The sequence below is a fragment of the Phaenicophaeus curvirostris genome, chromosome 16, assembly GCF_032191515.1.
Source record: "Phaenicophaeus curvirostris isolate KB17595 chromosome 16, BPBGC_Pcur_1.0, whole genome shotgun sequence".
Taxonomy (NCBI): Eukaryota; Metazoa; Chordata; class Aves; order Cuculiformes; family Cuculidae; genus Phaenicophaeus; species Phaenicophaeus curvirostris.
Window position 1 is genome coordinate 10,730,383 of NC_091407.1, and position 27,546 is coordinate 10,757,928.

A 27,546-nucleotide genomic window follows, 5' to 3' on the forward strand; every position below is an offset into this window, starting at 1 on the left:
CCCAGAAACTGGATGGATCAGTTTTATAAAGGGAGCACTGAAATTCATCAAAAATGAGCCCTCAAAAAGTCACTATTTTGTTCTTGCTGTTTAGAAAACAAAGCCAAGTCTGTCTGTGAAATCCAGTATGACAACAAGGATATAACTGTGACTGTGGATGTTGACACAGACTTTCAAATCTGTGGTGCATTTGAATTCATGGCAGAGGTGAAGCATTCAATATCACTTCTCCATCATCTGGGACTTCCCTTTTTTCTCCAGGTAGAGAACTGTAGATCTTTTGTTGTGCTTTGATGATGTCATCTGTGTTACACTAGCATGAATTGAGAGCATTTCCAGTGGCCTCAGTGAAAATAATCCAGGTTTATGCAAGTGTGGGTGAGAGGTGACTTGGCCTACTTCATCTGAATCCTTGTTTAACTGAAGTACACAGCTGACAGTCTGTTTCCAAGGAAAGTCAGCAGGTACCCAAAATGCCTGATTTCAGGATTAATCATTTCAGGAAGGCGCTCATTTACTGTCACTTCCTTGCTGATATGAGCTACTAAAGTTAGAAAGGAATTTTGGTAGAAAACAGCTGTCCTTCAGACCTAAAGAATTCTTTGGCTTGGTTAATCCATTTATAGCATAGACACCTAGAATGTTGCAGTGTTGAATGAAAAGAAATAGATTTGTATTCCAATCTACTTGATAAGATCAGCAAAGGCTGTATCTCTTCATCCTTTGGGAGAAAGGAGTATTAGTTGAACTTCCTTCTTCTCATTTGGAGGGTAATGCACAGAGCAGCACATCCAAGTCATCCATCACCTTCTCTTCCAATAAGAGGATATGTAGCTAGATGAAAGGCAGAATTTGCTGAAAAATATAAACATTAGATCAATATTAAACCTGCATATTAAGTATCAGTGTTTCAAGTGATTATTTATTGCCAATATTTTATTAAAAGGTATCAGATATATACTCTGCTTCTTCCCCCTTAATCTTCAGTGAAATGTTCTTTATCCTCTAATGATTCGAGCGAAAAAAAAAGAACAAAGATGCCTCAGTGTATAAGGTGTAAGTGTAATTATGGGAACTTCCGAAATTACTGTTCCTGCAGACTTTGGAAAACACAACATGTTTTGATATTTCAGTGTGGGAGATGGTGCTCATCTGCCCTAGAGGGGTAGAGCTGCAGAGGAGCCAGCAGCTGTGGGAGGAAGAAAATGCCCTGGAGTTAAAGATTTGTGGAGCTGTTTCAGCAAAAAAAAGGGAAAGGCAATTTCTTTACAGTATATGATAAAAAGGAGCAGAGGAGACATAAACAAGAGCCAGTGCCTCTAGGCTTAAACCAGGGCACATTGAATGTAATATGTGTCAATACTGCAAATGAGTAGCTGTGGAAGAAAAGGAAGACATATTTTGATGCTTTTAGTTTAGGTCTAGAAAGCATCTAGAAGGCCTGTCTGGAAGATAAACTTCAGTCAAGATGTTGATTTTTAGTCAGTCGAGAGAGCTCTTTTCCAACCTAGCGATTCTGTGATTCTCTGATTCTGTAGTTGTGCTCAGTTTAGGTGAAATGCTGGGTCAAAGCTATGGAGTGTGATTTGTGTATTTCTTTTCTGCCACAGATGACAATTAAAGAAGTCTGGACTGAAGATGAAATTGAAGGAGCACTGGGACTGACCTGTGAACAAAACACAAACTTCTCCTTTTCCATCAGAAGGAGAAAAGACCAGCAAGGGTAAAAGGATCATTCTGAGCACTCTAAAAATGTCATAGGGACACTGCGATTCTGTGGGAAAAGTTACTGTTTTACTCATCAAAGCACTGGTGAAATGGATAACAAATCTTTGATAAAGTGCATAGTCACACCAAACTGTCTGTGTCCCTCAGGAAGTTTATGAAGTGCTGCAGAGATGTTCCCCACCTCAGAATTTGGGACATGCTGGACTTTTTGCCTGCCCCCACAGCATCAAAGTAGCAGACAGTGAAATAATCCAGAAAACTCTAAGGCTGAGCCAGACAAATTCTTAAAAATCTATCTTAACTTGACAGAATTTTAAATCTTATTAAATCATTTTGACACAATTGAACCTTGTAAAATTATGGAGTCTCAGTTTTCTAAGCTGCTATCAGTACTGCTGTGTCAGTTGTGCTAATTTCTCCATTTTTTTGTGTCTTCTAAAAACTTTCACAGCTCTTTAAAGAAATGTAAAATCAGTAGAATAATTCTTTACTTCAAAAGTGTGTGATAGTGTCTGAACAGAAATATTTGGTATAGTATATAAACAAACTATAGGCATTTGAGGGTGTTCAGGAGATGTAACATTTTCAGGCTTGGAATAGTTAAGTTAGTTCCCAAGTTTCTAGCAAAAGACTTTTGCACAGAAAGATCCTGTAAGTTCTGTTAAGCTCTCTAATAATTGCAAATTCTAAGTCCGGAAACAATGGCAATGCTTGCAAAGTCAGACTCCAAAATATCTGATTTTTAATGGTTAGTAAATTAGCCAAAGTAACTTCTGATCCGGTCAGCCACATTCTGTCCCTGGGATGCAAATGCAGATTTTTCAGTGCTGTTTGGTCTCCTTTACCTTCGCATGAAAGCATCAAAAAATGTGACCTGGGTAAGTGTTCAGTGGAAGGTACTGCTATACACAAATCTAAAACCTGTGGCAAACTCAGAGGTTACTGCAATGAACTTGTGCTCTCTGAGAGAGTGGATTTTCTGAAATCTTGTCGAACATTTCTTCCTTTTAGTGAAGAGCTGAATATAAAAGCACTCCAGACTCATCCCTTCCTTCTACAGTACTTTCCCAGGGCAGCAGAGCTATCTTCTAAGGTAACCATCTGCAAGTTATCTGTCACATACATCACTTCCAATTAGACTTGTCTAATGGAGTCGAGCTGCATTATTACTAGTTCTGGTATCTCTGACCTTTTTGTTGTTCTTGAGGTTGTTTGTATTTTCAAAGATGCTAATAATCCCAGCCTACTGGAAAGGGTTTATTCCATTTGAGACTGCTTCTGTACGTCTGCATTAATTATGACTTCTGGTAGATTCCTCTCAGAAACATTTTTAATTCTTCTGGCTACTAAGAAAAGAGACCGAGCACAGAGCAGCTCTTATTGGCTGTTGCAGTGCAGAAATAAACAACAAGGATAGGCAAGGAAGGTGAATGAGGTTATTTGTCAGTCAAATGCCGCACAGTTACTCCTGTTCACATAAGAAATAATTTCTTATATATGTTATTCAGTTTATGCTATTTTGTAGCTGTGCCTTCTGTGATGTGAACATAAGGGAAAATGACATAGAGCTCTCAGACCCTGAGGACCATAATATTACATAGTGTGTGAAGAATGTGAGCACTATAGTTATTTTCTTTTTTTTCCCTCTTTTCTTTTTTCTTCATTTAATGGGGACTTGGAAAGGTAAATTATGACATGAGTGAAGCAAAAGGCAAACTCTACCTCAGGACGGAGAAAACAGATGTCAGTGTTGCAGCCAAGCTAACTTTCATTGGAACCAGCTACACTAACGTCGTTGAAATAACACAGACAGTGTCCCAGGTTGGTATCATCAACTCGGATGGCAAAAGACAGGCTGTGACTGGCCCTGTTTACAGAATGAGGCATTCAGGATGCTTGGTGCTGTGGAGATCAAATACAGCTTCAGCTGCTATGAGGTGTTTTCCCTTGCTTTCTCCAGCAGCACTAGCAGACATTCGACTAGAGATGAGTTGGGTGTCCAGTGATACAAGCTGTTGTTTGGCTTTATATTTGTTTGCGCCTGTAGATGGAGCACATAGGAAAGAAGAGAAAAAACTTTCAGAGAACTTTGGATTTAATAGGTTTCCCCTCTTTTATTTCCAGTTAAAAATTCTTCCAAAGCAGCTTGTGTTTATGACTGTTTACCAGAAAGGCAACAGAACACGTATGCTGAGGCACATTGCCCTGTGGGATGGCAAAGAGTTAAAGGTAACAGGCACTTACGCTGGACCCTTCCCGAAGTTGTCTGGAGGTCATGAAATTCAGGGTAGGTTTCTCAAGTCTTTTTCCAGTGTTGATTTAGCACCTCGAGGTGCTAAATCTTATGTTGAGGCTGTGTTATCAGACAATAGAGAAAATAAGTGCCCTTACTTGTTTGAGAGATGCAAGCTGCTCCTCTCCCAGTGTAAGGTCATCTGAATTTAAAGATTACTTTCCTGGCTGTTCTTGATGGAAGCTGCTTTGGGCATAGATGTCAATCTCTTAATTATTGCAGGTAATTATTGTTTTGCTGGTAAAGAAAAGACTCCTGTTTTTGCTTACATTTCTCCTCATTCACCAGAAATCAGCACCCTGTGCCTGTTGTTTTTTCTGGGAACCTACTGTTGTCCTGCTGCCTGTGGGAGAATGTGTTCTATGCCATTTTCTTTTTTCTTTATCAGAAAATGAACAGTGATGTTTTGTGGTGGGAAAACTTACTTGCTTTTTTCCCTTTTAGTGGAACTTCTCCATCCTCTCTCCATCCCTTTCCCATCGCATGCCAGGGTCAACTTGTATGTGAAGCATTCAGCACGCACTCACCAGGATGGCATTACTGTTATTTGGAACGAGAAGGACCAGGTACAGCAGCTCACAGGAAATAAATATCAGAAGAATTGCAAGTGCTATTGTTTTGTTTTGGTTTTATTTAAAAAAAAACCTTGAATATTAAAAATAAAAAAGTGGAGCCTACAGTGCCTGAAGATGAGACCAAACTTAAGCCTCATCAAAGTTAAGCGTGGTTTGTGATTTTAGTAAAATACAGAGAACAGTCATACTTTCAGCTGTGCCATATAGGAAATTCACGTAGCAAAAGTGTCCTTATTTGAACATTAATTTGCCTCACTATTAAAAGGACTTTATCACGCACATAATTCGTCTGAGGGAAAGGTAATGGGAAATCTTACTGGGTGTATGTTTGAGGTCAGTATGGGAGAGGTATTTTACTTCACGAGTTCCTTTTACATCTGTTGATATGGACCAGGTATCAGTGTCATCTTCTCTGAAGTTTGGAAGAGATCGTACGAGCTACAGAGCTGCTGTTGCCCATCCATTTAATTACACACTGAAGCAACTAGAGGTCCATGCCCTGTCTGAAAGAAGAGGCAGAAAGTACAACCAGCAGGTGAGACCATGAGAAAGGGCCGGGAAATGCAAAGCTGTGATACCATATTTACTGTCAGTGTACCTAAAATTTCAAAGAATTGCAGAACCAGGGATTGTCCTTAAAAAATGTAGAGAGCAGCAAGTGCTATTATCTTCTGTTACCTCAGTTGTAAAAGTGCAGTTTCCCTGCATGTTTGTCCAAGGCCTTGAGCTTCCAGATCAGGTGGAGTTCACTGGAGTTTTAACATTGTTCTGTTGCAGCTTTAAGTGCTTCTTTTTTTTTCCTTCACGGGGTAGTGATCATTCTGCTGATTGCCCTGCAGGCTCTTCTGCTAGTTCTAGTCTTGGTTCACTGGACAAATCCTTCTCTTCTGGTTTCAGCTGCAGCTCACAGGGAATGGTGGGCAGCCTGCTGACATTCAACTAACCCTGGAGGATAAATCAAAGAAGAACATCACTGCCTGGAATGGCTGTATGACACTCTCTTCAGGTCAGGTATGAGTCTTTGAGCCAAAGAAGGGATGGATGTAACTAAATTTCTAGTTTTGAGTCTGACAGAATTAATTTTTTCTGCACTTGATATCATATGAAGTCTTTCACTTGAAGTCAACTTCTTCCTTTCACGTCAGAGAGGAAGAAAATAAAATTTCTGAAGAATTCTGTTTCATGTTGCCGAATATGTTCGTATTTGGGATGCAGTTTTCTCTCTGAACAGAATCGTCAACCTCTTAGGTTTCTTGGTAGAGATTGAAGCACAGGGGCATATTTTTGCCCACAAAGCATGCTCCTCTAGTATAACCTTGAATGCATTGTTAGAAAATTACTAATATACATGTCTTCATTTTTTTCATCTTCCAGCTTCAAAGAGTGTTAAGTGTGAAACACCTGCATGCGTGTGGGTCTCTAGAGCAAAGATCAGCGTTTTTTAATGAATATCTAGATCTGAACTGGGATGACAAAAAATTCAAACACAATTTAACTTACGAGGTAAGAGAAGGCAGTTGTACCTGTTAACTCACCATTTTTATGAAGCTGTTCTTAATAGATGGGAATTTATTTAGTTTTCATGTGTAATTTTGAGTGGATGTTAAGAAAGCTTCTGTAGAGTATCACTTTCTGTGAAATACCATTATTTCATTTTACCCTTTACATATTTTGTGGCATAGGAAAGAAGGTGAATATAGCATAATTAAAAGAAAATGAGTTCATACAAACTAGAGGCCTCCCTCGTGCACTAAACTTGCGAAACTGTTGATGCTGTCGGATAGGGACCAGTAACTGTGCTGGTAAGCTGAAATATTGTCAAGTGGAATTGTTAGGTTAAATCCCTGAAGCTGTTAGAATAAAATAGCCAGCATGGGGACAGGATGAGGTTGAGAGCTGGGGTGAGTGGGCATGGAGGAGTGTTTTAAGGCTCTGTTGTCAGGTTAACTTTGTTTTCTTGGTTCATTGCAGAGAAATCAATTCTTGTATCCTGACAAATTTCTGTTAGAAGCTGTTCTGGAAAATATTTTCCTGACATCATGCACCAAACAGAAGATTCTGGGTAAAATGGAAACAAACTACTCATCTTTTCTAAACTATTATATGAACTTTGAGTTCTGTGACCTCCCAAATGTAAGTGTCGCATAAACATATTGAACCTACTTCACTTTAAATGTAATTACTGGTTTGGAGACTCAAGTTTTCTTCAGCTGCAACTTTTCACGAGAATTACTGTACTTCTGTAACTTAATGAACCATAAATAAACGGTGTCTTTTGAGGGGCTGCAGCAGAAAATCATGTTTGCCACTATAGTATATTCTATAGGTCATTACAGTTGTAAACATTCCCACTTCCTCCATGTTCTTTATTTCCTATTCTTCTCACAAAGGTCTTTAATTTCATGTTTCTAAAGAATATTGAAACGGGCTTATGAGTGACTAAAAAGGAAACTGGAGAGGAATAAAAGTGCTTTCCTTACTCTGTAGGTCGAAGTTCACTGGGTTTTATGGCTTCCTTGCTGGTAATGATGGATTTTTGAGCCGTAGTGTAACCTTATAGTTGTCATTTATTTTTATATTACATGCATAAACCAAAGACCCATCCATGATCTTCCTTAGGTGCACATTGGACCCCAGTGTTAGCTGTAGGTATTCACAACAAACACAAAAGTTTGAGCTTGAAGTAGACGTGGTCTATTCCCAGTTCCCTGTGACTAAAACACATCTCAGTTGGTTTCCTCGTGCACTGTCAGAGCAGGTGACACCCTGTTAGCAATGGGGAACAGCAGCCAGATTCTGATGCCAGTGAAAACTTTTTTCCAGGGCCAAGATGTGTTAGTGCTTGTTTATAATGATAAAAAAAGATTATATGCATATCGCTTCAAAATCAGGTGCCTCTGTCTTATTTTGGATTCTTTTCTTCAAAGGCACGCGTCAAAATGCCTGGCTAGAGTAGTGGAGAAGCGTAAGACCAAACAAATGGGCTTGTTTAAAAAAATATAATTGTCTTACTGCCGTTCATCTTGTTTTAGGCTGTATTCACTGAACGTGACTTGTTATGGCACAGAAACTGAAGATATAGCGAAGTAAGACACCGTGAGGTGGAAGGTTTCTGGTTTCTGAAAATACAAGTTTTGTTCAGCGCTCCATTGTGTAATTTCAGGAGATTGCAGACATTGTACAATCCCTTACTACTCTATGCAGAGCCCATTTCTTTGGAAGAATTAAGCTTTAACCACCTGTTTTGTTCATATTTAGGTAATTGTTTTCACTGGAAAACACCAGCTGAACAAAGATGACATTATTCTGCAGTCAGAGGGCAGGTTCCACCTTGCTGATCATGGGAGAGAAGAGGGATTGGTTGGAGTATCTGTAAAAAATTGGAGTACAGCTGATGTGAAGAATTATTCTTTGGAAATCGAAGTGAGTTTTTATTTTATTTTAGTGGTGCTGGGCTTTGGGTTTTGTATTTTAAAGGCCTACTGCCATTTATTATCCAAACTGATCAGGTACAGCCAGTGACTTATAAAACAGCAGGCAAGTACAGGCAACATAAAATGCTCCTGATTTCTTTAGTTCTGTTTTCAGAGGAGCAGTTTAGCAATGCACTTGCAGTGTGATCAAGAGAGAAAGGAAGCACCAGCATTTAGTTATCCGCGGAGCTCAGTGACAAATACACTAAGTGTGTATTGACTGGAGTATGCAGAAGTTTCAAGAGGCTGTGCTATTTTAGCTCACGTCCTTCAGCAATACTGCTCTCTTTGGTGAGGAATCGGTGGGTTTTTTGCACCATAGCAAATTAAAAAAAAGAAACAAAATGTGAGACTCATACAAAGCATCATTTGCCAGAAAAACGAAGTGGCTTTAAGAAAGGCACCGAACAGCTAATATGATGCTCATCCTGAAACAAATCTCTTCCTTTTTTCTCTCCCCCTCTATTTTGCACTTGCTTTTAATTTTCTGTGAAATGAATAAGGCGAAGGAGCTGATGGTGGCAACAGAATGAGACAGAAAAGTAATGTGGTCAGCACCATCCAAACTCTTCATTAGAAGGAATGTGAGTAGTCAGTGGTAATTAACTGAGACAATAGGCCACCCCTGAACAGGATGACGATGATTTAATCAGTAACAGGCTAAGACAAATATGAAATTATTTTTCCCTCTCTCTTTAGAAGGAGGGGAGATGAAAGAAGCTGCTCTACTTGGGCTTTCTCTATTCTTTGTTTTGGAATCAATGGCACAAATTAGTGGCCTGGCAGGGAATTGACTGTTAGAGACGTTTCTTTCATTGCTACCATTTTGTCCACAAGCTTAGTGCTATGCAGTCATTCGATTCTTGAACCAATCATCCTAACATTTGTGCCTCTCTTAAGAGTGTAACTCCTGTGAAGGGCACAAGCATTGGGAAACACTCCCCTCACCACGTACCCTTCTGTGGGAAGCACTGATATTTGAGTGTCATCTCTGAACATTCATTAATTCTGTGCGGTAGCTTTGAATAAATGTTTTTCCTTTATGGCTGCAGTTAAAAGCCTTTGAAGATATTTGGCTAGGCCTGACAGGAACTGCTACTTCCTCATCTGTTCAGAGCCAGATCCTGGTGGAAGGGATTATTGATCAGAAAGAGAAAGTCAAAGTAGCTGCTTCTAAAGGAAAGGAGTGTTTTCAGTACTACACGGGGTATTTGAAAGGTACGTACCTTCATAGAAGATGCTCTTAGTCATATGATTTAGTTTTAGGTAGTCCTGCAAGGAGCATGGAGTTGGACTTGATCCTTAGTGGTCCCTTCTCACGTGCAATGTTCTATGATTCTGCGATTCACAGCTGTCATCAGGACGAAGAGGCAGTAAGAAAGGCTGCGTCTCTCTAGTGCCAAGCTAGCCCAGTTTCCTGGCACTATTGTCTTTCAGATAATGAAAAGCTGAACTTTGAAACTTGTTACACAAGAGTCAGTTTGAGAGACATTTGTATTATTGCTATTCAGGGGAGGGTTATAATAGATGGGGATCTTGATTTAGGCATCTTACAGTTTTGTGCCTCATTTAAGATAACCATTACATTCCAATTTTAATGAAGGGAAAGAGAAAGGCACCTCCAGAGGCTGAGTGTACCCCATGCTGAAGGAGATGTATGAAACAGGATGTATGAAATCACCCTCTGCAGGCGATTCTCTCAGCAGCAATAGGTTCTTGACTGACAACAGAGAGGAAACCAGGCTGCTGGCTCAGCTGGGCTAAGCTTTTAGATGACTGAAGTTGAAACGAAACCTGCTGCAAGTGCTTTCAGTTGTGACTCATCCACGTTTCAAGTACATCAGATTTGTGTGCAAACCAGATAGATTTGGTGGTATGACTGTTGTCTCTAACTCCTCTTGCTGACAGTCCCAGCTGTCGTCTCAGACGTATATTTGCCATTCCATACTTCTGCAGTGGAATTGCTCTCAGGTTCATGGCATCAGTTTTAGGTGCTGTGATGTATTTGAGATTAAGACCATTGGTTTGTGAGTTACTGAAATCATAAGTTTGTAGAAATTATTAAGCTCAACTCTCTCAACCCAGATTCTATGCGTCCTTTGTCAACCATTTCTGCTTGTGCTGACCAGCACTTGGGCAGGGAGAGCTTTGTGTGTGATGGGTGGGCGAGCGACTGGCTCTCTTTCATATGGTCTAAGTGGTTTTGAAACATCAGAACAGAGGAAGGCTAAGGTAGAAAAAAGCCTGTGAATCACAGTGACTAAGAGAATTATTTAGATTGACATTAATTCAGTGTTTTCTTTACACTAGTAAATCTGTATCTGTGAATCATTCACAAGCCACACAGAAGAGAGAAATCAAGCACTGACATTGATCTAATTTTCTCCTTTTTATTGCCTTTTGTTTTTTGATCTCCTAACACACTGAGACACTGATTAAGTACCTAAGTGATTAAAAAGCTGACTTTGAAACAACGTCTGTCAGTGCTGTTCCTGATGACTGGGAAATAATGATCTCCCTCTTTTTTCATTCTTTAAGGAGATTTGGAAGAAGGAATGGAACTCAATGCTTGCACCGATGGACATCAGGTGGCTACCATTAATAGTTATCTCAGTATCAATGGTGAAAGGCAAGAAAACTTGGGGCAAATGACTCTAACAGCTGCTAATGGAAGCTTGAGCTTTCTGGCTCATGGATGTGGGGATCCAATTCTTAAGGCTGAGGTGAGACCCTTCAGTGGCAGTTAACTGAAGTAATTTTTCCAGAATATTGCTTAATCTTTCAGTTTGATGGAGCATCTTCCAGACAGGCCTCAGGTGTGAGTTTTGGGGAGTAACCAGGCAAAAAGGGGAATTACACAATTTTTAAGCTTGTAGTAACATTGGTTTTCATTCTGGTATGAAAAGATTACCATGGTAAGAATTAAATGTTCATCCTTACCTAGAAAGGATAGAAAATATAGGACCCCTCCCCCAAACTGTGTTCTCTGAGGAGGCTGAGCAAATAAAGCGAGAGCAGCAGTAATGTGCCAGGGGTGCTTGGCATGTTGGTTACAAAACTAAGATTAGAGTTCCTGAATGTGCTTTTGCTTCTTATTGGGTTTCACGTATTCTCTGCTTGGAGAAGGTTTTTTGATTTTTCATCGGTAGACTCTTCTCGTTTCTAACCACTGAATAACACATAAGGTGTTTCCCCTGAGAAAATGGGAGGCCACTCTGGATCTTTATAGGCATTTAAACTAGTATAAAATTTGAGTGATTTGGACTCATTATGACCAATTCTAAATCATAAATTCAAGATTTTTATTCATCTTGCAGTACAAACTTAATGAAGTTGGGAGCCTTCTGAAAGCCAAATTGATGGAGAAGATGAAGAAGTTTGATGGATATATGTGGCGATTCAAGAGATTGGTAAGTATACGTACATCATCTGTGAAAAGACCATGAAATCTTCATGCAGTGCTAATTAAAAAACATTATATTGCATGCAGTTGTTTTGTTGTGCTCAAACATTGAAGTGGTTAACCCTGCTAACCTGCAATTCATAGGTAGATGAAAAGCATGTTTCATGGGACATTGACACTGAGGAGTTCAGAAATGCCTTGGAACAGAGTCAAAGCTTTCCTTGTGATCACTGTGTTTTGATATTTCTTCTTTTTTGGCAACCACTGTAGGTGCAGCAAGTTGATTTTCTGTCTGAAGCAGCTGCCTGGCCCTCAATAGCCTTGCAAAAGGTAGCAGGATTCCTCCACAGTGTGGGTAGAGCTGTCGCCCAGGTGTGGAAACAAAGTGGAATCGGGCAGATGCTGAGAAGCAAGCTCCCGCTTTACCTGGATAAAATTCAAGACATCGTCCAGCAAATGCAGAATGAATTGCAAAGTAAGCAAAGCAGGGAGAGTAAGGACAACGTCAGTGCCGGGCAGGGCAAACTGAGTATAAAAGGTGCTGAACAGCACGCGTTTTTCTGTTGTGATCTAGTAAAAAGTGCTGACCTTGGCTCTTAGTTTACAGAGTTAGGAGACTTGATGCAATAAGCTGTACGTAACCTCAGTGTGCCCACCTTTCTAATGAAATCACTGAAGAGGCATTTGCGTGGACACAGGAGTCTGAGCTCAATTGGAAGAGAGTAGAGCCTTAATTCCTACGCCAAAGCATTTCTGCAAACAGCTTGCTGGCAAGCATTTCCTCCCAAAGGGCTGTTTACAGCCACCCTTGAGTTTTGAATGCTTATACTAATGGGATTTCACTTGCTCTATTTTTTCCAACTCTATCCAGCAGCTGCTAATTCACTGGTCAGCTGGACTGTGGCCCATATTGAAAAATGTGATCAGCTGTAATTAGCTGAGAGAATCTGCAACTCTCACAAGATTTAATCTTCACTTTGCGTCACTTACTCTAGACTCTTCCCACTCAAAAGTGGGATTTAGTTGATATACGGTGTTTGAAACCAGTTGTGACCAAACTGTCCAGTTATTCCTTGGGCGGGTTGAGCTGTAGAGCGCTGATGGTGAATTGCAAAGAGTTCAATGTATTTATTATATAAGGTGTATGAGTGGATCAGGGTTACAGCCAAATGCCTCATTCACTGTCACACACAGTGTCCTGAGGGCCTAACTGCTGTGAAATCAAAGCTGCATTTTCCTGCCTGTGTCCCTCCTTCACGTAGGCTGGAAGCTGTGGGGGAACAAACAAGCAAACAGCCACTTTATAACATAGGACCTAAGGTTTGTTTCCTGTAATTTGTTTGCTTCAGAGCCATTGACAACTTTAAAGGATGCCTACTACGATGTCACCTTGAAGCCACTGGATGAAGTTTGGCAAGAGAAGACAGAAGAGTACATGAAAAAAATCCAAGCCTTTTTGCCCAGGATTGTAAAAGATGTTTGGCTAATGGAACCAATCCAGGTGGCATTAAAGGCTGTGAAAACAGGCTTGGATGTGGTTGGTATAACTCAGTTCTCCATTTTTAATGATCTGAAAGATAACACCTACAAATTTAATCTTGGCTTTGAACAGCGGATGCACAAGACTAGTAAAATATTTTTGTTTATGGGAACAGTGCAGTTGTCTTTCTACAGAACAAGCTTGCGCACAGCTAATTTGCCGTTCTTTAAATATCTGACCTGCTTTGAAAGCAGTACTTTTCCACCTAGAGGAGGAGTTGTTTCACAAGTTTTGGTTGAAATCGCAGCAGCAGTAATCTGCCATTCATGTAGCTTTTGCTTTTCTTCCACAGAGAAGAGGGACTGCAAGTCCAGCGAATAATGTACCAGTAGGTTTGGGGTTTTGTAGTTGAAATGAAGAGCGTTGCTTTAAAACTCATTATCAAGTACTGACTCTTATAATCTCTTTTTCTGGCTTTCCAACAGACTACACAGCAGATGCTCAGGAGGGCAGAGGCCACGTTTGCTAGAGCTGTGAGCAAACTCCGGAAGCCCTTACTCAACCTTTACAGTTTTTCAGCCAGGTAATTGGTGTTTTTTGCAGGACACCTGCTGCCGCATAGTGTTCTAAATGGATATGTCAGTCTTTGTATCAGCTCGTAAGGTTGCAGACAACCTCCTGACTATTCTTTGCTTTGGGCACTTGGCATCACGCTGTAATGTTCACTGTTAGCTACCACGACAGGCTGCACTTCAAAAGAAGTGTCTTGGCAGCAAACAGAATAGCAGGAACTGTGAGAACTGGCCTTATATGGCACGGCGTGTTGTAGGTCTTGACTGTTGCATATCTTTGTTTTGTCAGTCTAACCAGACTACATTTCTTATGAATATTTCACTTCCACGTTTCTAATAACAAAACAACTGCGTTTCATCAGCTCAGCAGATAAGGGCATGTGCTGTTTTGTTTGTATTCTCCAGGAACTGTTCAGTGGCAGTGAAACTGCCAGTACTTCCTAAAGCAGACCGCTCCCTGGATCTGGCAAATATTACTAATTATCTCATTGAAGAAAAGCTAATGAGGCCTCTCCAAGACCTCTACAATACCAACATAGTTGCAGAGTATTATAGATTCAAACGGAGGATGATGGAGACTCCCTTTGAACGTAAGCCTTTTCAGAGTGCCGCTTTGTTTTGTGACTAAGTCTGTTTACACTTAGTTCTAAATCGTATTTAGAATAGTAGTTTACATAGAGATGGTCATTAATAATTTTCCTATAAATTTTCTTGTAAAACAATGTTTGTATCAAAGAATCATAGAATAATAGAACACTGCGAGTCAGAAGGGACCTTAAAGCCCATCTAGTTCCAGCCCACCTCCCACTAGACCAGATTGTTCAAAGCCTCATCCAACCTGGCCTTGAACCCCTCCAGGGATGGGGCAGCCACGACTTCTCTGGGCAACCTGTGCCAGTGCCTCCTCACCCTCACAGGAAAAAAATGTCTTCCTAGTATCTCATCTCCCTTCTTTCAGCTTAAAACTGTTCCCCCTCGTCCTATCCCTGCACACCCTGATAAACAGCCCCTCCCCAGCTTTCCTGTAGGCCCCCTATGTATGTAATATATACGTGTATGTCTAATATCAACACTTTGAGTAAACGTGACAGGCAATAAACGCTTCTTTACTTAATACTCATGGTTCCTACTGTTGAGACTAGAAATCAGCAGGTGGCATTTATCTGTCTTTGTCTCCCTGCTCTGGTGAGTTGACCCTGCGGTTCAGCGTCAGTCATCCCTGGGTCTTGCCATGGAGTCTTTGTTCATACTTTGAAACTGGTAACATCACTTCTGTTGATTCTAGGATGAAAAAGCTCTGCCCTACCAAAACTTTGGACAATACTGCCTGAAAATGTATTGCTAAATGCTAAAAGACGGCATTAACAGTCCCACCTGTACCTTGTAGATAATGGCTTTTCCAGAAAGAACTATTTTTAATGGCTTCCTCCCAGTAGGCAGGCACAGTGGCAGCCACTGAAAGTAGATCTTAGTTACCAAATAGCCCAAGTGCTACATCAGAAAGGTTTCCTGAACTGTGACCCGGTTGGATGCTCTGGTTTGGCAGGGCAATACTTTTGCTGTTTTCTGCATAGGAATGTCTAATGTGTGTGGAAGGGCCGGGGGGGCTTACAAATACAGCCATCAATAGCATGACTATAAATCAAGATGAGCTTTGAATACGAATTCACATTTCTCAAAGTTTTAGGACACTCAGGTGGCTTATAATGGAAAAAGAAGTCATTAGGTTGTTTTTTTTTTCCTGGAAAAACAGAGCAACTTGTAATTAATTAAAATGTAGTAGTAGCCTGGGAAATTATTTTAGGAGTGTGACAGCCAGAGGCTGGCTGTGCTGCAGTACACAAGCAGTAGAACAGCACTTTAAGCTGTGTGGAAACTGACTGACGTTTCCTCTGAAATATCGTTTCCTCTGAAATATCATTCTCCAGACCAAGCCATGTTAATAGGAACCAAGCATCTTATGACTTTTGATGGAAAAATTTATGATTTGGCTTCAAAGTGCAGTGTACTTCTTGCCAAGGATTTTGTTCACAATTCTTTCACTGTAATACTAAACGAGGAAACTAGTAACTCAAGATCACTATACGTGGAGATGAACCAGACCGTAATCAGTATCTACCCAAGACTGAAGGTAGGAGGAAAATCAAACATTCTTCTTTTCCAGGACAGAAGTTACGTTGAACCAACCAACAGGGGGGAAAAAAAATAAATAAAAGAGTCTTCAAAAGGTTAATGCTCAAAACATAGCTCAGAACACCTCTCGGATGTAAATGCTGGAAAGTAACCACTTTTTAATCAGGAAATAACTCCCCAAAACAAAATCACTTTTAGCTCAAGGGCCGCCTCTTTGCTCTCTGGGCATTTAAAATAAGAGAGGCTTAGTGAACTTCTCAGCTTTCCTCTTAGGATGCCCAAGAGAATGGTAGTTAGAGAGGGCTGGAGGACAAACTGGGCCCATAGCCTCAGTGTACCTGGAATAATTCCCTAACTCTGGGCTGAGCAAAGCTGACCCCAGCCCCCCTGCAAACCCAGACTAGCTTGCCTGTCATTGAACTTTCATTGTAACATATTTGACATTGCCTTTTCATTTTAAAACAGATAGCCAAGATGTATAACATTTCCCGTATGGAAGAAAACTGCCAGGGACTGGATCAATCCCTTGAAAAGAATACCAGTATTTCAGTGAGAGAAACCAACAAAATAGAAGTGTCTAACCAGAAAGGTGTTTCTCTCTCTTGTGACTTCCAGTACGATCTCTGTACTGTCACTCTGGCTGGCTGGCACCATGGTGAGTACTGATCATACAGCTTTTGTCAGCTCTTAGTCGTTTTTTTTTGTGTCTTCAAGGTATCACAACCTGTAGTGCCACAAAGGCACTTTCACTTGCTTTTCCCACCTTCATTTACACACTCTGGAAATGGCCCTAGGCATTGTCAGTTATTGGCAAGTAAAGCACAGTATGTACCATTCCAGTAACAGCAGCAAGCTGTTACTAGGTTACTATTGTTTCAGTGCAGTAAGGCAGATAGAAATAGCAGGTTTTGTAATCCAGTCAGCCCAGCCCCAAACCCGGCCTGAGAGTCACTGTCCTGTAGCAGGCTTACCTTGCCAAACCTGCAAGAGCACAGAAGAGGGAGGCCTAAAAGCTTTCAGAGCTTTTGGTATATTCAGAATACATCTCCTGTGATATTCTAAACCTCAGACTCCCGCGATCAGCAGAGAAGGGCTGTGATGCCTTTGGTTGGGAGAAGCAAATGAACAGCTAACAAATGAAATAACAACATGGCCTGAGAAAAATCCATATAGGATGCCTGGGCATATTTTCCCTTTTCTGCATTACAGCTGAGCTCTGCTGTCCAGAGCAATCAGAGCCCAGAGACAGCTTCTAAAATTTTCCTATGTCTCCTTGTGACAACTACTGTTTTACACCATTTCAATTTCCTTCCAGGTATTTCAGCGGGGCTTTTTGGTACCAATGATAATGAAGCTGGAAATGAATGGATGTTTCCTAATCATTCCTTCACTGACAACATGCAAGAGTTCACACAGAGCTGGCAGGTAACAACCTGAAGGACTTTTCTCTATGCAGGTTACCAAAACATGGAGGCTGCTTCCACTATTAGAAGGAACTGATGTTGGAACCAAGTGTCTTTTAATGTACTTGAGACACCTCTGTCTGGAATGCAGAGCCAGGTGGTCCTTGGTCTGGGGCAAATACCCATGGTGATTGGTCAGGCCACGGTTTGTACCAGGCAGTTTTCCCTCTTGAAGTTTTCTTTAGAGCTGTTTGTTGTAGCTGGGTATGTTCAGCCTCTTAATTTTTTTTGTTCTTCCTGCTTTACATCTTATCAAGGAACAAAACTTTAGAAACCAGTAACTCATAAAATTGTGCTTCATCCCTGCAGCACTAAGTGCTGGGTTAGCTGAGTTATTAACTTGCATAGAAGGATTTATTATAACTATCTTAAATAAATGTTATACCTCTTCGCTTCAGAGACTTAACCTTAACTCACATAATTTATTTTGAGCTGAAAATAAGCTACATAGGAAGACATGCAGTTGTCAATAGCCATTTGTGAATACAACTGACCAAACCCAAGAAAGAGCCTTACTGTGCTCTCAAGCCATGGTGACAGGATCCTCTAAATACCCTCAAGCCTAATTTGAGAATCTATTATAAACAAAAAGAAACCAGCATCTTATTACTACTAAGATTTTGTGGCTCTTCCCTTTACCTTCACATCAGAAAATGTCTGAGTTCTGGGCACAGAAATGCCCAGAATATTCAGGTTTATTTCAGTACTTTACTTAAAAAAACCCCAAACTTGTACTCCTCCTTGCTGTTGGAGAGATGTATCTAATGAGTTTGCAGCCTATGTTTATGTTAATAATGGGGCAGGGCCATGACAAGACTGACTGTAGGTATGAATTTCTTAGTTACTACAAATATTAAACTTCTTATATATTCATAAAAATGCAACCATCTAATGCAAAACTACCGAGAAGTTGAACTAAAAATAATAAATTAAAAGCAATACATAAGAATCTTACTGTCATAAACAAGCTGAGAATCCATGTATGTTGTTCTTTAAGTGGCTGATGGCATAATGACTGTGCTTACACTATTGATTGGTACATTTCGTTTGTAGGCCACGGCACGTTTGCAGTGCTGGATCTGCCAAGGAAAATTTATAGATGGCCCCAGCTGAACTCTGAGTCGTTTGCAGCCGTATTTCATTCAGAAAAATAACTAACAAAAAGTCTGACTTGCCAATAACGTACTGTTGTCATACATCATTAAAGCAATGGCCAGAAATAGAGATGTGCCAGGTCAGGAGGTCATGCAGAGTCTTAGAAACTTTTCTAAAGTTTTAGGAAGAGATAACACAGTGGAAATAACCCAGTTCAAACAGGCAGTGTGTTCAGCTCTGCTGATAAAACAGAGCTTGCCAAAACCCTTCCTGACCAGTTCTAACACGACTATATGTGACACAGAAAGCGAACGCACAATCAGGTTGTATTTCGCCAGGTATCTAAGCCTGAAATAAAAGCAGTCAGTCACTCTGCATCGCTGGAGTCACCTCGTATCAAAGTATAAACCCAGACTGGCAACTCGCTACCAGGAGCCTGTGTCACACACTGACCTTTCCAATGACATCAGTGAAGTTCTAGAGTTAGACCAGCTGCTGTGCAAAATGTGGAGGCTAATGACAACCTGCAGATGTCCGACTTGTGCAGGATGAGGAGGGTTATCTGAAGGAATAAACTGGCAGTTATTTTTTCTTGGTAATTAAAATAACTTGAGTTTATACTTGCTTGAAGAACTTCTAAACTCAAAGATTTGCCAGGAAATTACTGATTAAAAAAATAGTAAGTTGTTGATCAGGTAGAGAATACTAAAACCAGTGTTCAGGCAAAACAAATCCAAAGAAACTTCAGCAATATCACTAGTCCTGTTAATATTTGGTATCATCAGCTTTTGACCGGTGTGTTGAGGGAGAAGCATACATTGACATTTTGTCCAAAATCCTTGTAATTGTAGGGACCTTCAGTTTGGAGTTTGGGATTTTTTTTAAAGCACTCTTGTTTTAATATGAATAACCCAGCAAGATACGAAGATTTTTTTTTCGCCAACAAAAAGATCTAGTAAAATCACAGCTCTAATCTGTCATATATAATAAAAGTTAAGACAACTACTTACTACGTTATTGGCCACCCGCCAAATCCTTTGAATAAAAAAAACAATGGAAAAAGGAAAGAATGTCTCTAATGTTTGAGACATACATTTTTGTTTATGAAGAATGTGAGGTACTTCTCAATATTAAGCTAAACTGATGCTTAAAAAAGCAAACACAACACACCCCTAATTTGATAAATTTTGCTTTCCCAGGTGAACAAGTGCAGTCTTGTACAGAAGAAAGTGAAGCCATGTCCAATTACAGCGAAGCAAAAAGTGTGTAAAGTGTTTTTTGAAGAATCACATTCAGTTCTTAGGAACTGCTTCAAAGTAGTAAGTATAACCACAGCCACCAAAGAACTATCTGAATACCCAAATGTCATACTTCAAAAGGAGGACACGATTGTTGCGAGGATATAGAAATTTAGTAACTTCAGAAGTCATCAGAACAACAATCCGGACAGAAAAAGGTTTATCACCACAGATATAAATTAAGGTGCTTGACATCGGCAAAACAAAACAGTGGCATGACTTTGTACCACTCTTCAACATACAGGTCTAGAATTTGGAAATACAATTCAACCCCTCAGTATTGGGAAGAGAATAAAGGTTTGTGAGTGGTCCTAGCAAGGGCAAAGAGACACAAATCAAGCTTCCTTTTCAGTTTACCCACAGGTGTATTGCCAGACTGGTGTCTTGGGAAGAGATGTGTGCTTGCACCCTGCCCGCCACACCCCTGAACCACCACCCTTTGTGTTCCAGGTGGACCCCGAACCATTCTACAGCATGTGTACACATGATGCCTGCGGAACACACGAGCTGAAGGCTGCCTGCAGCTTAGCAGCAGCCTTTGTTCATTTGTGCAACCGAAATTTTGTCCCTGTGGAAATTCCTCCTCAGTGGTAAGTTTGATTCCATCCTGAACGTTCTGACTGCATCGCTCCAGTGCTTGTATCTGTTCTTCGAGAGCACATGAGAAAATACAGCTAATGAATCTGACTAAGGGCATGAGCAAAATGATCCTATTCCTGAAATTATTCTTGCTCCTTGTCTCTCCCTTCCTGCTGTTCACTCACCATAACCCACTCAATTCCTACTCTCATGGCTTTCTTCTTCCCTCCTAATTTGCTATTATTTGAAGAGGGCTGAAGGATACTTGCAGAACATGGGGTGAAGCGTCCCTAGGATTTCCACTTCTCAGATACTACTTCTGTTTCAATCTTTTTTTTGTCTCAATAATGCATTTGGATTAATATGAACAGTAATACTTATTATATAAGCATACAGAACATACTCAATGACCTGGTTTTGTTCAGCCTTTTTAAATGAAATCTGTTTTTTTAAACTTACTCTAGGACTTCAAGATTATTACTACTTGTATTTTAATGCAGCTCTCATTCAGATACTTGTCTTCTGAGAACCTGTTTAAAAATGCAAAGAAAGCTGAAAAGCCTGAAAGGAGCAGTAGTGCCGGCTTGAAATTTTTGGGATTGCAATCCTTCCCCATTTTTGTTGTTATTGTGCACATTAGTTATGGATACTAACACTTTTTGCTGAAAGGGCACACACTTCTGCATTGCACACTGCTGCAGTAACTAGATCAGGACAGTTGTGGCTCTAGAAGAGACAGGAGTTGTGTTCTGCTAGCTGGATCTGTATTATTTGGTAAGTGCAAAATTTCAAGGAAATAGTTCTTGTGTAACAAAACCAACCTGTTTAAGCACACAGCCCCAAAATAATTGTTAATAATAAAATTCAGTCCCCTCTTGTTTTCTCCAAAGCAACTGCACTATTAGTACTGCAGTTACATCAGCTACTGTACAGTTGCCATTTCCAATGTGTTCTCTCACCGCAGTCCAGCTAAGCGCTTTTGCAATCTAAGTAGCTGAAGAACAAAGAGCTGCCTGTGCTGGGGAACTGTAGTAATCTCAAACACCTTAACACTGAGGGGAGACAGCTGCTGCATATTTAGGTGCTTTCTGTATGCTGCACGTTCACTAGTTTATACTGTGTATCTTTTCTATAGTCTGTCTCTATTGGATATTCTGGGTGCAGTGCCTTCTTTGAACAATACTTATTGCTATATAAATAATGATTTATAAACGATGGTAACTTTTACCGGTTGAGTAATATTGTTGACTATTCACATATTGCTGTCTTAAGAGAAATGACCAAGAATGTGCCTAAAACTTATTTCATCATCTACATTACAATAACTTAATATGTAACTATATTTTTACAAGACTGCAATGAAAACAGGTACTGTAAGCAAATGACAGAATCGTGCAGAAGAGCCAACTATGGTTCTGGTAGGGATGAAGCACTTGAGTTTACACTCCTAGTTTTTATGCTCCATGCTTTGCTAAGGCTTGGTAATGACAAAACAGGGTAGGGGGTTTAGTATATGTAATGAAATACTATTCATTTGCATTTGTAAATTCACTACCACCTCAGAAGAGTGATTTGGTGACTACAAACATATTTATGGCATGCTTAAAAAAAACCCAGCACATTTACAAGTACATTTACAAGTATTTGCTGAATTCTCACCCACTAAGAAAGGGAATAGCCATCTTTGTAGATGACAGTATTACTCGTAAAATAGAAGCCTAGAAAAAGAACACTCACTGTAAGTTCACCAGGTGCATACACTCCCGTATTCAGCAATAAAGCCACGTGTCATTGTCTACCTGATATATTCAGTTCACCCACTGCATAAGCAGCAGATGGGCAAGAAATTTCTGAGTAGTATCTTGTAGGCTGTAAATGGGTTTAGCTCCAATAGTTATATAAAACTTCTCAACATATGAATATGAAATAGAGACAAATTTATTTTAATTGGAGCCTGAACATTCAGTTTAAACAGAGTTTTAGAATGGCTCAGTACCCAAAAGACTAAAGTCAGTTAGTGATGCTAGTTTACATCACACCATTTCTGAGGAAAGGGATTGGAACCACAGCGGATCACAAGCTCAGTTAACAACAATAACATGCTATTAAAGCATGCTGGGTATGTACGCATGAATAAACATATTTAAGCCAAGAAATAATTCTTCTCTGTTCAGCTTGTTTTAGGCATCCAGCTTTGGATACCACGCTTTAGTTATGTTGTGAACCAGTTGAGAAAAGTCCAGAGGTATCTCTGTGGAAAAAAAATTGAAGAGTTGAGGAAGGCCATGAGTTAAGTCTTTAAATATGTAAACACACTGAAGAGAAGGAAGTGTAACAGACCAAATTGCAGTAGGGGAGTATTAGGTTTGGTATTGTGAAAGAGTTTGTAATGGTCATGCTAGTCACACATTGTAACCGATAGCCACTAAGGTCATGAGAACAAGAGACAATTTCAGTCAGTAATAACTACCACTGCAGTACTTGCTAGAAATACATTCTTGTCAAGTATGTGCCACTGGATAGTTGAACTAGTTATTACTTTAATCGTAATGCTGCTCTTTTCCTCCTAAATGTGAGTTTACCATCAAACATGAAGAAAGAACCTTAACTCTTGATTTCATTTAGTGTGTCTAAGATAAAACTGTGTCTAAAATTCTAGAATACTTTTTTCCCCACATTTTGATGTTGTATTTGATGCTATTTTTCCCTTCACAGATTTCTTGTAATTCAGCATAGTAACAGCTTGTATTACATATCACTTGTTACCCACCATCCTTTAGGTATTTATTAATCATTTAACTGGGTTTCATCTCTTCCTTTCAGTTTAAGACAGTTCTGAATGGGAGATACCAGTCCTGAAGATGGAAGAACCCTTTCAGCACTGAAAACAGAACAACTGCTTGAAGTTGACAAGTTAGAAACAATAGTAAGGAGAACAGTAAAAGTGTGAATGAATTAGTGTTAGGACTATGACTATAATGAAGCATATATGGTATAAAAGGAAAGCTATTCACCTGGAAATGCCTGAGGTCAGGAGGAATGATTTCAGCACAGTGACAAAAAACTGTCATCAACCAGAAGAAATCTGACGTAAAAGTTACTTGAAAACAGTTCTTGCATTCAGTGGCAAAATTGCCTCTTTGTTGCCTCTTTGCACACCTTGAACCATAGCATGAATACATTCAAAATATAACAAAAGGTCTTTTCCAGCTCAGATTGGTATAAATGGATTACTTCTTTGTGAAAGCAGCATCTTGGCTTTGAACATGTGCAGAGTTGCTGACTTCTTTTTTCTCCAGAACTGAAACTGAGCTGTTCAGAAAATTCTGGAGAAACTGACCTTTTTCCAGAGAAGTGCCCCAACACGCAAGAGGGCTAAGACAGAAGTACGATGGTTAAACAGTTGAAAGCATTAAATCATTTTCTCATTGCTATGCTGGTTGACTTTTTCCCTTACTAATGCATACATTGTTAAATGAGAAATAGCCTTCTTGGTATCTGTTCACAAGTTTCATATTCTCCCTTTGTCTTTAGAACCCCCTTCTCAGAAATCAGTTTCTGTGTTAGGAAAAGGTGACTGATACTTATGCTATCCATAAACTAGTCTTGGTGTTACAGACACTGGTGTCTGAGAGTGTTTCATATATTACTTTCTATATAGAAAGTCTGCTGATTAAAACAGAATGCATTATATTTTTCCACACAGTACTGGGAATGCAATTATTCCTTAGTAACACTGCAACATCCTTCAGCTCTCTTTGCATAATATGCAAACATTGAAATAATGGTGTTCTGAACTATGAAATAATAAACATTTGACCTCATTTTTATGCTGGGGTCCCTTTTTACTGATTACCCACGAGAATAAAGTTGTACTGATCTACAGACAGAGAACTGGCTGTCAACAGCAACACTGTGATGGATGCAGAGACTGGATCTCCTAGAAGCTCCATACAGCATTGCACGGGGAATACTGAACACCCATAAACATTGTGAACTAGAACTACTGTGCTCGGCATGCTGCCACATGGCTCTTGAGATGTTCCCAGGTTATGCAATACACGTTTTGTGTCCAGATAAACATAACAGGCATAAACTCAGCCAGGCCCTCTAAGACACACTTGAAGCCCACCGAGTTCAGCTGGAGCCTGGGTCACTGCAGTTGGAGCCGGAGCCCTGCTCAAGAGAACCTGGGTGTTCTAAGGGCTGACAGACACTCACCTGACCACATCAACAGTGAATATCATCTTAGACCAGTAACAAATGTCTGTGCACAGCACCATTCACACAGAACAGACTAGAAGAATATAAACATACCATGTGCTTTTCAATACCTTGTTCATAATTTGAGTTCAGCATTGATTTGTAACTTTCAAGATAGTCACATCTCCATTTTTTTGTAGTAGCAAGTATGCCTTGCTTATCTGCAAGACACATTACTAGTGTTAATAGAAAGGCAATCTATTTTTCATGCTTGTTCATAAAATAACTAGCAATAAACATGCAGTAGTTCATCACAGATAAAGAAGTTCTTCAAATTAACTTTGTAAAACCTTTAATGAACCAAGGCAACCATCCATCCAAATGATTTTTAAGTATCACTTAAATACACGGGCTTTTTACTGTACCACTTTCAGTATTTCAGAAACACAGAAACCAGAGAAGTATTAAAGTACAAGACTCTGCTTACAGTTAGAAAGAAACATCTGTCTTGCAAGTGGTTATTACTGAAAGAGAAACTACAGGTGAAGATGTTATTTCCAACCACAATCTAAATGGACTGAAACACATTTTGCTGCCATTCCACGTACCAAGTTCACACGAGTTCTGTGCAGGTCTTGCTGCCAAGAACAAATTGCAATAGGAATGACTATCTAAGCACTTGTTCCCAGAAACAGCAACTAACCCATATAGAAACACGCTGTATTCCTGATAGCATAAACGTGGTACTCAGAAAGCCTCAAATGTTTTCCAGACCTGCTGGTACAAAAAAGAGACTGCGAAAGAGATGTACGTTGTGATTATTATCAGATATGCACAGACCCCTCCACTTAACCCTGAGCCTGACTTCTCTCTTCAGTTTACTCCAAGAGTACCTGGGCATTGCTTGAAGCCACAAATACATAATGGCCCACTGTTGTGCACCAAAAGAAGATTAAAAAAAGTGCAATTCCAGTTATTTTAGGCAGAAGAAGTATCTAGGGGATGATTCTGTGCAAATCTTCCACTTCAAGGCTCCACATATCCTTATGTACAGGGTTTTCAGAAAGATCTGTCACCTTTATTGCTTGAAGGACAGGCTCAGGACTGCAGGACTTCACCACACCCATCACCATTACATACATCCCTAAAAGAACAAGCAAGCATGAAATTTAATTAAGTCAGTCTTGTATTTTCATATTCATTTTAATTCAGAAAGCAAAATATTTAAAAACAAGCAGCTAAAGAGTTTTAATTAAGGCTGCAAAAATTTGCAAGAAAATTTAAGGAACTAAGATTGCACAGCACTAAATTTCAGAAAAAACGCTTCATCATTTGTACAGCCATTTTTACAGTAGATTTTACTACATTTTTCACATACAGCGAGAGTCAAAACCAGCACACACTTCCTCCTTCTGTCATGCAAGTGGCGGGAGGACAATTAGAAGACTTAAGGATAGCAGTATGGCTATCTTGTACAACAATTCCTGTGATGCTGCAGTCCAGCACTTCTCCAGATGAATTATTAGTACTGGTGAAGGAAAGGAAAACTGAAGACCAAAAAAAAGACAAAAGAAAAAATGCTATCCTTGTTCCTAGACTCACAGCTCGCCTCTGCAGCACTTCAGTTTGATCAAAGGTTTCCTGTAACTGGAGAACTGAGAACAGGCCCTGTCCTTACTGGCACTTACATGGGAAGACAACACAAGTCTTTACTGATTGTCACTCACACTGCACTGCTGCAGCACACGCTGCTCCTTCTGTGACTGCTGCAGCAGCACAGCTTTCCCAGGATGGCTCTTCTATGAATGACACTGCATGTGAGAACACACCCTTTGCAGCTGCGCAGGCTCAGTGTGCCCTCAAACACATGTTGCACAGGCAAGAACCATTCCTACCACCACAGGTGCCCGGTGGACCTGCATCAGTCTCCTGCCTCCAGCCCACGGGAGCACCAGTGTCCCAGCATACAGGGGTCCCACGCCAGCAAGACTGGGCAGGAGTGCACTGCGTTGAGTGAACACAATAGAAGTGCCACCACCCCCAGGAACTCACGATACCAAAAATGCTGACAAATAAGCTCTCTAAGACTCGTTTTAGCATTCTTTAATCAGGCCTGGGCAACACAGAATGGTTTGGGTTGGAAGGGACCTCAAAGCCCATCCACTTTCAACCCCCTGCCTGGGCAGGGGCACCTCCCACCGGTCCGGGCTGGCCAAGGCCCACCCAGCCTGGCCTCGGACACCTCCAGGGACGGGGCAGCCACAGCTTCCCTGGGCAACCTGTGCCAGCGCCTCACCACTCTCAAGGTGAAGAAATTCTTCCTAACATCTAATCTAAATCTTCACCCTTCCATTTTAAAGCCATTTCCCCTCATCCTATCATTTCAGACCCTTATAAACGCTCCCTCCCCAGCTTTTCTGTTGGCCCCCTTTAAGTACTGGAAGCTGCTGTAAGGTCCCCTGGGAGCCTTCTCTTCTCCAGGCTCAACAACCCTGACTCTCCCAGCCTGTATTCACAGCAGAGGTGCCCCAGCCCTCCGACCACCTCCACCTTTGTGGCCTCCTCTGGACCCGCTCCACCAGTTCCACGTCCTTGATGGGAGGGAGCGCTCTCCCTCAATGGTGTGCAGAGAGACAGAGCTGGTTACAGTGTATGTCCCGCTCACACGCCTATGGATAAATTCTCTCAGAAATCTTACACGTATCCTATTACTTTCTAAAGTTTAATTTTAAAATTATACAGCAGTCAAATCTCTCGCTAATTCGGAGCGGCTCCAGCTCCCTGACCTCGCATTTGAGACGGGGAAAGGCTGCAAACCGCGATGACGGCGGAAGAGCCGCCTTTCAGCGCAGCTCACGCTGAACACGAGGCGTTCTCATCTCCCGGGAGCGAACAGCGGCTGGAAAGACACGGCTCGAAAGAGAACAACGCTCTCGTCCCGCCCGACTCCCACACCCCCGACCGCTCCTCACCCCCGCGGTACCTGCCCCGAGCCCGCGCCGCCCCCGCGGCACCCGCTGCAGGCCCAGCACGGTGAAGGCTCCGCTGCCGTCCTGCAGGCGGGCCGCGCCGCCGCCGCGCAGCTCCAGCACGGCTCCCTGCATCCACACGGCGCGCAGGCTCAGCGGCGCGCGGCCCGACGCCGCCCGGCACAGCAGCCACGTCCCGCCCGCGCCGCGCTCCGCCCCGCGCAGCTGAGCGGCCAGCACCTTCACCGGCGGCCCCGCCGCCATCGCCCGCCGAGGGGCGGC

The 27,546-nt window shown here is 41.1% G+C and overlaps 2 protein-coding genes across 2 annotated transcripts in view; one reads left to right on the forward strand and one right to left on the reverse strand.

Moving 5' to 3' along the window:
- LOC138727648 (uncharacterized) overlaps positions 1-23,920 on the forward strand; it is a 79,208-nt gene extending 55,288 nt beyond the window's left edge. Inside the window, exons 50-73 of the mRNA XM_069870312.1 lie at positions 95-261; positions 1,611-1,723; positions 2,740-2,821; positions 3,412-3,549; positions 3,853-4,015; positions 4,466-4,587; positions 4,991-5,131; positions 5,494-5,607; positions 5,971-6,099; positions 6,568-6,729; positions 7,855-8,019; positions 9,122-9,287; positions 10,608-10,792; positions 11,387-11,479; positions 11,743-11,947; positions 12,822-13,009; positions 13,438-13,535; positions 13,930-14,114; positions 15,453-15,655; positions 16,123-16,312; positions 16,973-17,082; positions 19,415-19,534; positions 19,964-20,103; positions 22,916-23,920. Coding sequence (XP_069726413.1) covers positions 95-261; positions 1,611-1,723; positions 2,740-2,821; positions 3,412-3,549; positions 3,853-4,015; positions 4,466-4,587; positions 4,991-5,131; positions 5,494-5,607; positions 5,971-6,099; positions 6,568-6,729; positions 7,855-8,019; positions 9,122-9,287; positions 10,608-10,792; positions 11,387-11,479; positions 11,743-11,947; positions 12,822-13,009; positions 13,438-13,535; positions 13,930-14,114; positions 15,453-15,655; positions 16,123-16,312; positions 16,973-17,082; positions 19,415-19,534; positions 19,964-20,103; positions 22,916-22,931 — 3,395 coding nt within the window. The 3' untranslated portion in view covers positions 22,932-23,920. The remainder of the gene's footprint in view (positions 1-94; positions 262-1,610; positions 1,724-2,739; positions 2,822-3,411; positions 3,550-3,852; positions 4,016-4,465; positions 4,588-4,990; positions 5,132-5,493; positions 5,608-5,970; positions 6,100-6,567; positions 6,730-7,854; positions 8,020-9,121; positions 9,288-10,607; positions 10,793-11,386; positions 11,480-11,742; positions 11,948-12,821; positions 13,010-13,437; positions 13,536-13,929; positions 14,115-15,452; positions 15,656-16,122; positions 16,313-16,972; positions 17,083-19,414; positions 19,535-19,963; positions 20,104-22,915) is intronic.
- A 710-nt stretch (positions 23,921-24,630) lies between these two features.
- Positions 24,631-27,546, reverse strand: RMI2 (RecQ mediated genome instability 2). Its single transcript, XM_069870313.1, has 2 exons — positions 27,279-27,546; positions 24,631-25,439 (listed from the first exon to the last, which is right to left on the reverse strand). Exons 1-2 carry the CDS (start codon positions 27,526-27,528, stop codon positions 25,291-25,293), a joined length of 399 nt encoding a protein of 132 aa, XP_069726414.1. The 5' UTR covers positions 27,529-27,546; the 3' UTR covers positions 24,631-25,290.

Excerpts from the sequence above, each read along its gene's own strand:
- RMI2 (XM_069870313.1), bottom strand. The coding sequence starts at position 27,528 with ATGGCGGCGGGGCCGCCGGTGAAGGTGCTGGCCGCTCAGCTGCGCGGG. Across the intron at positions 25,440-27,278 it reads GCGGCGCGGGCTCGGGGCAG|GGATGTATGTAATGGTGATG; the intron begins GTACCGCGGGGG and ends TTGTTCTTTTAG.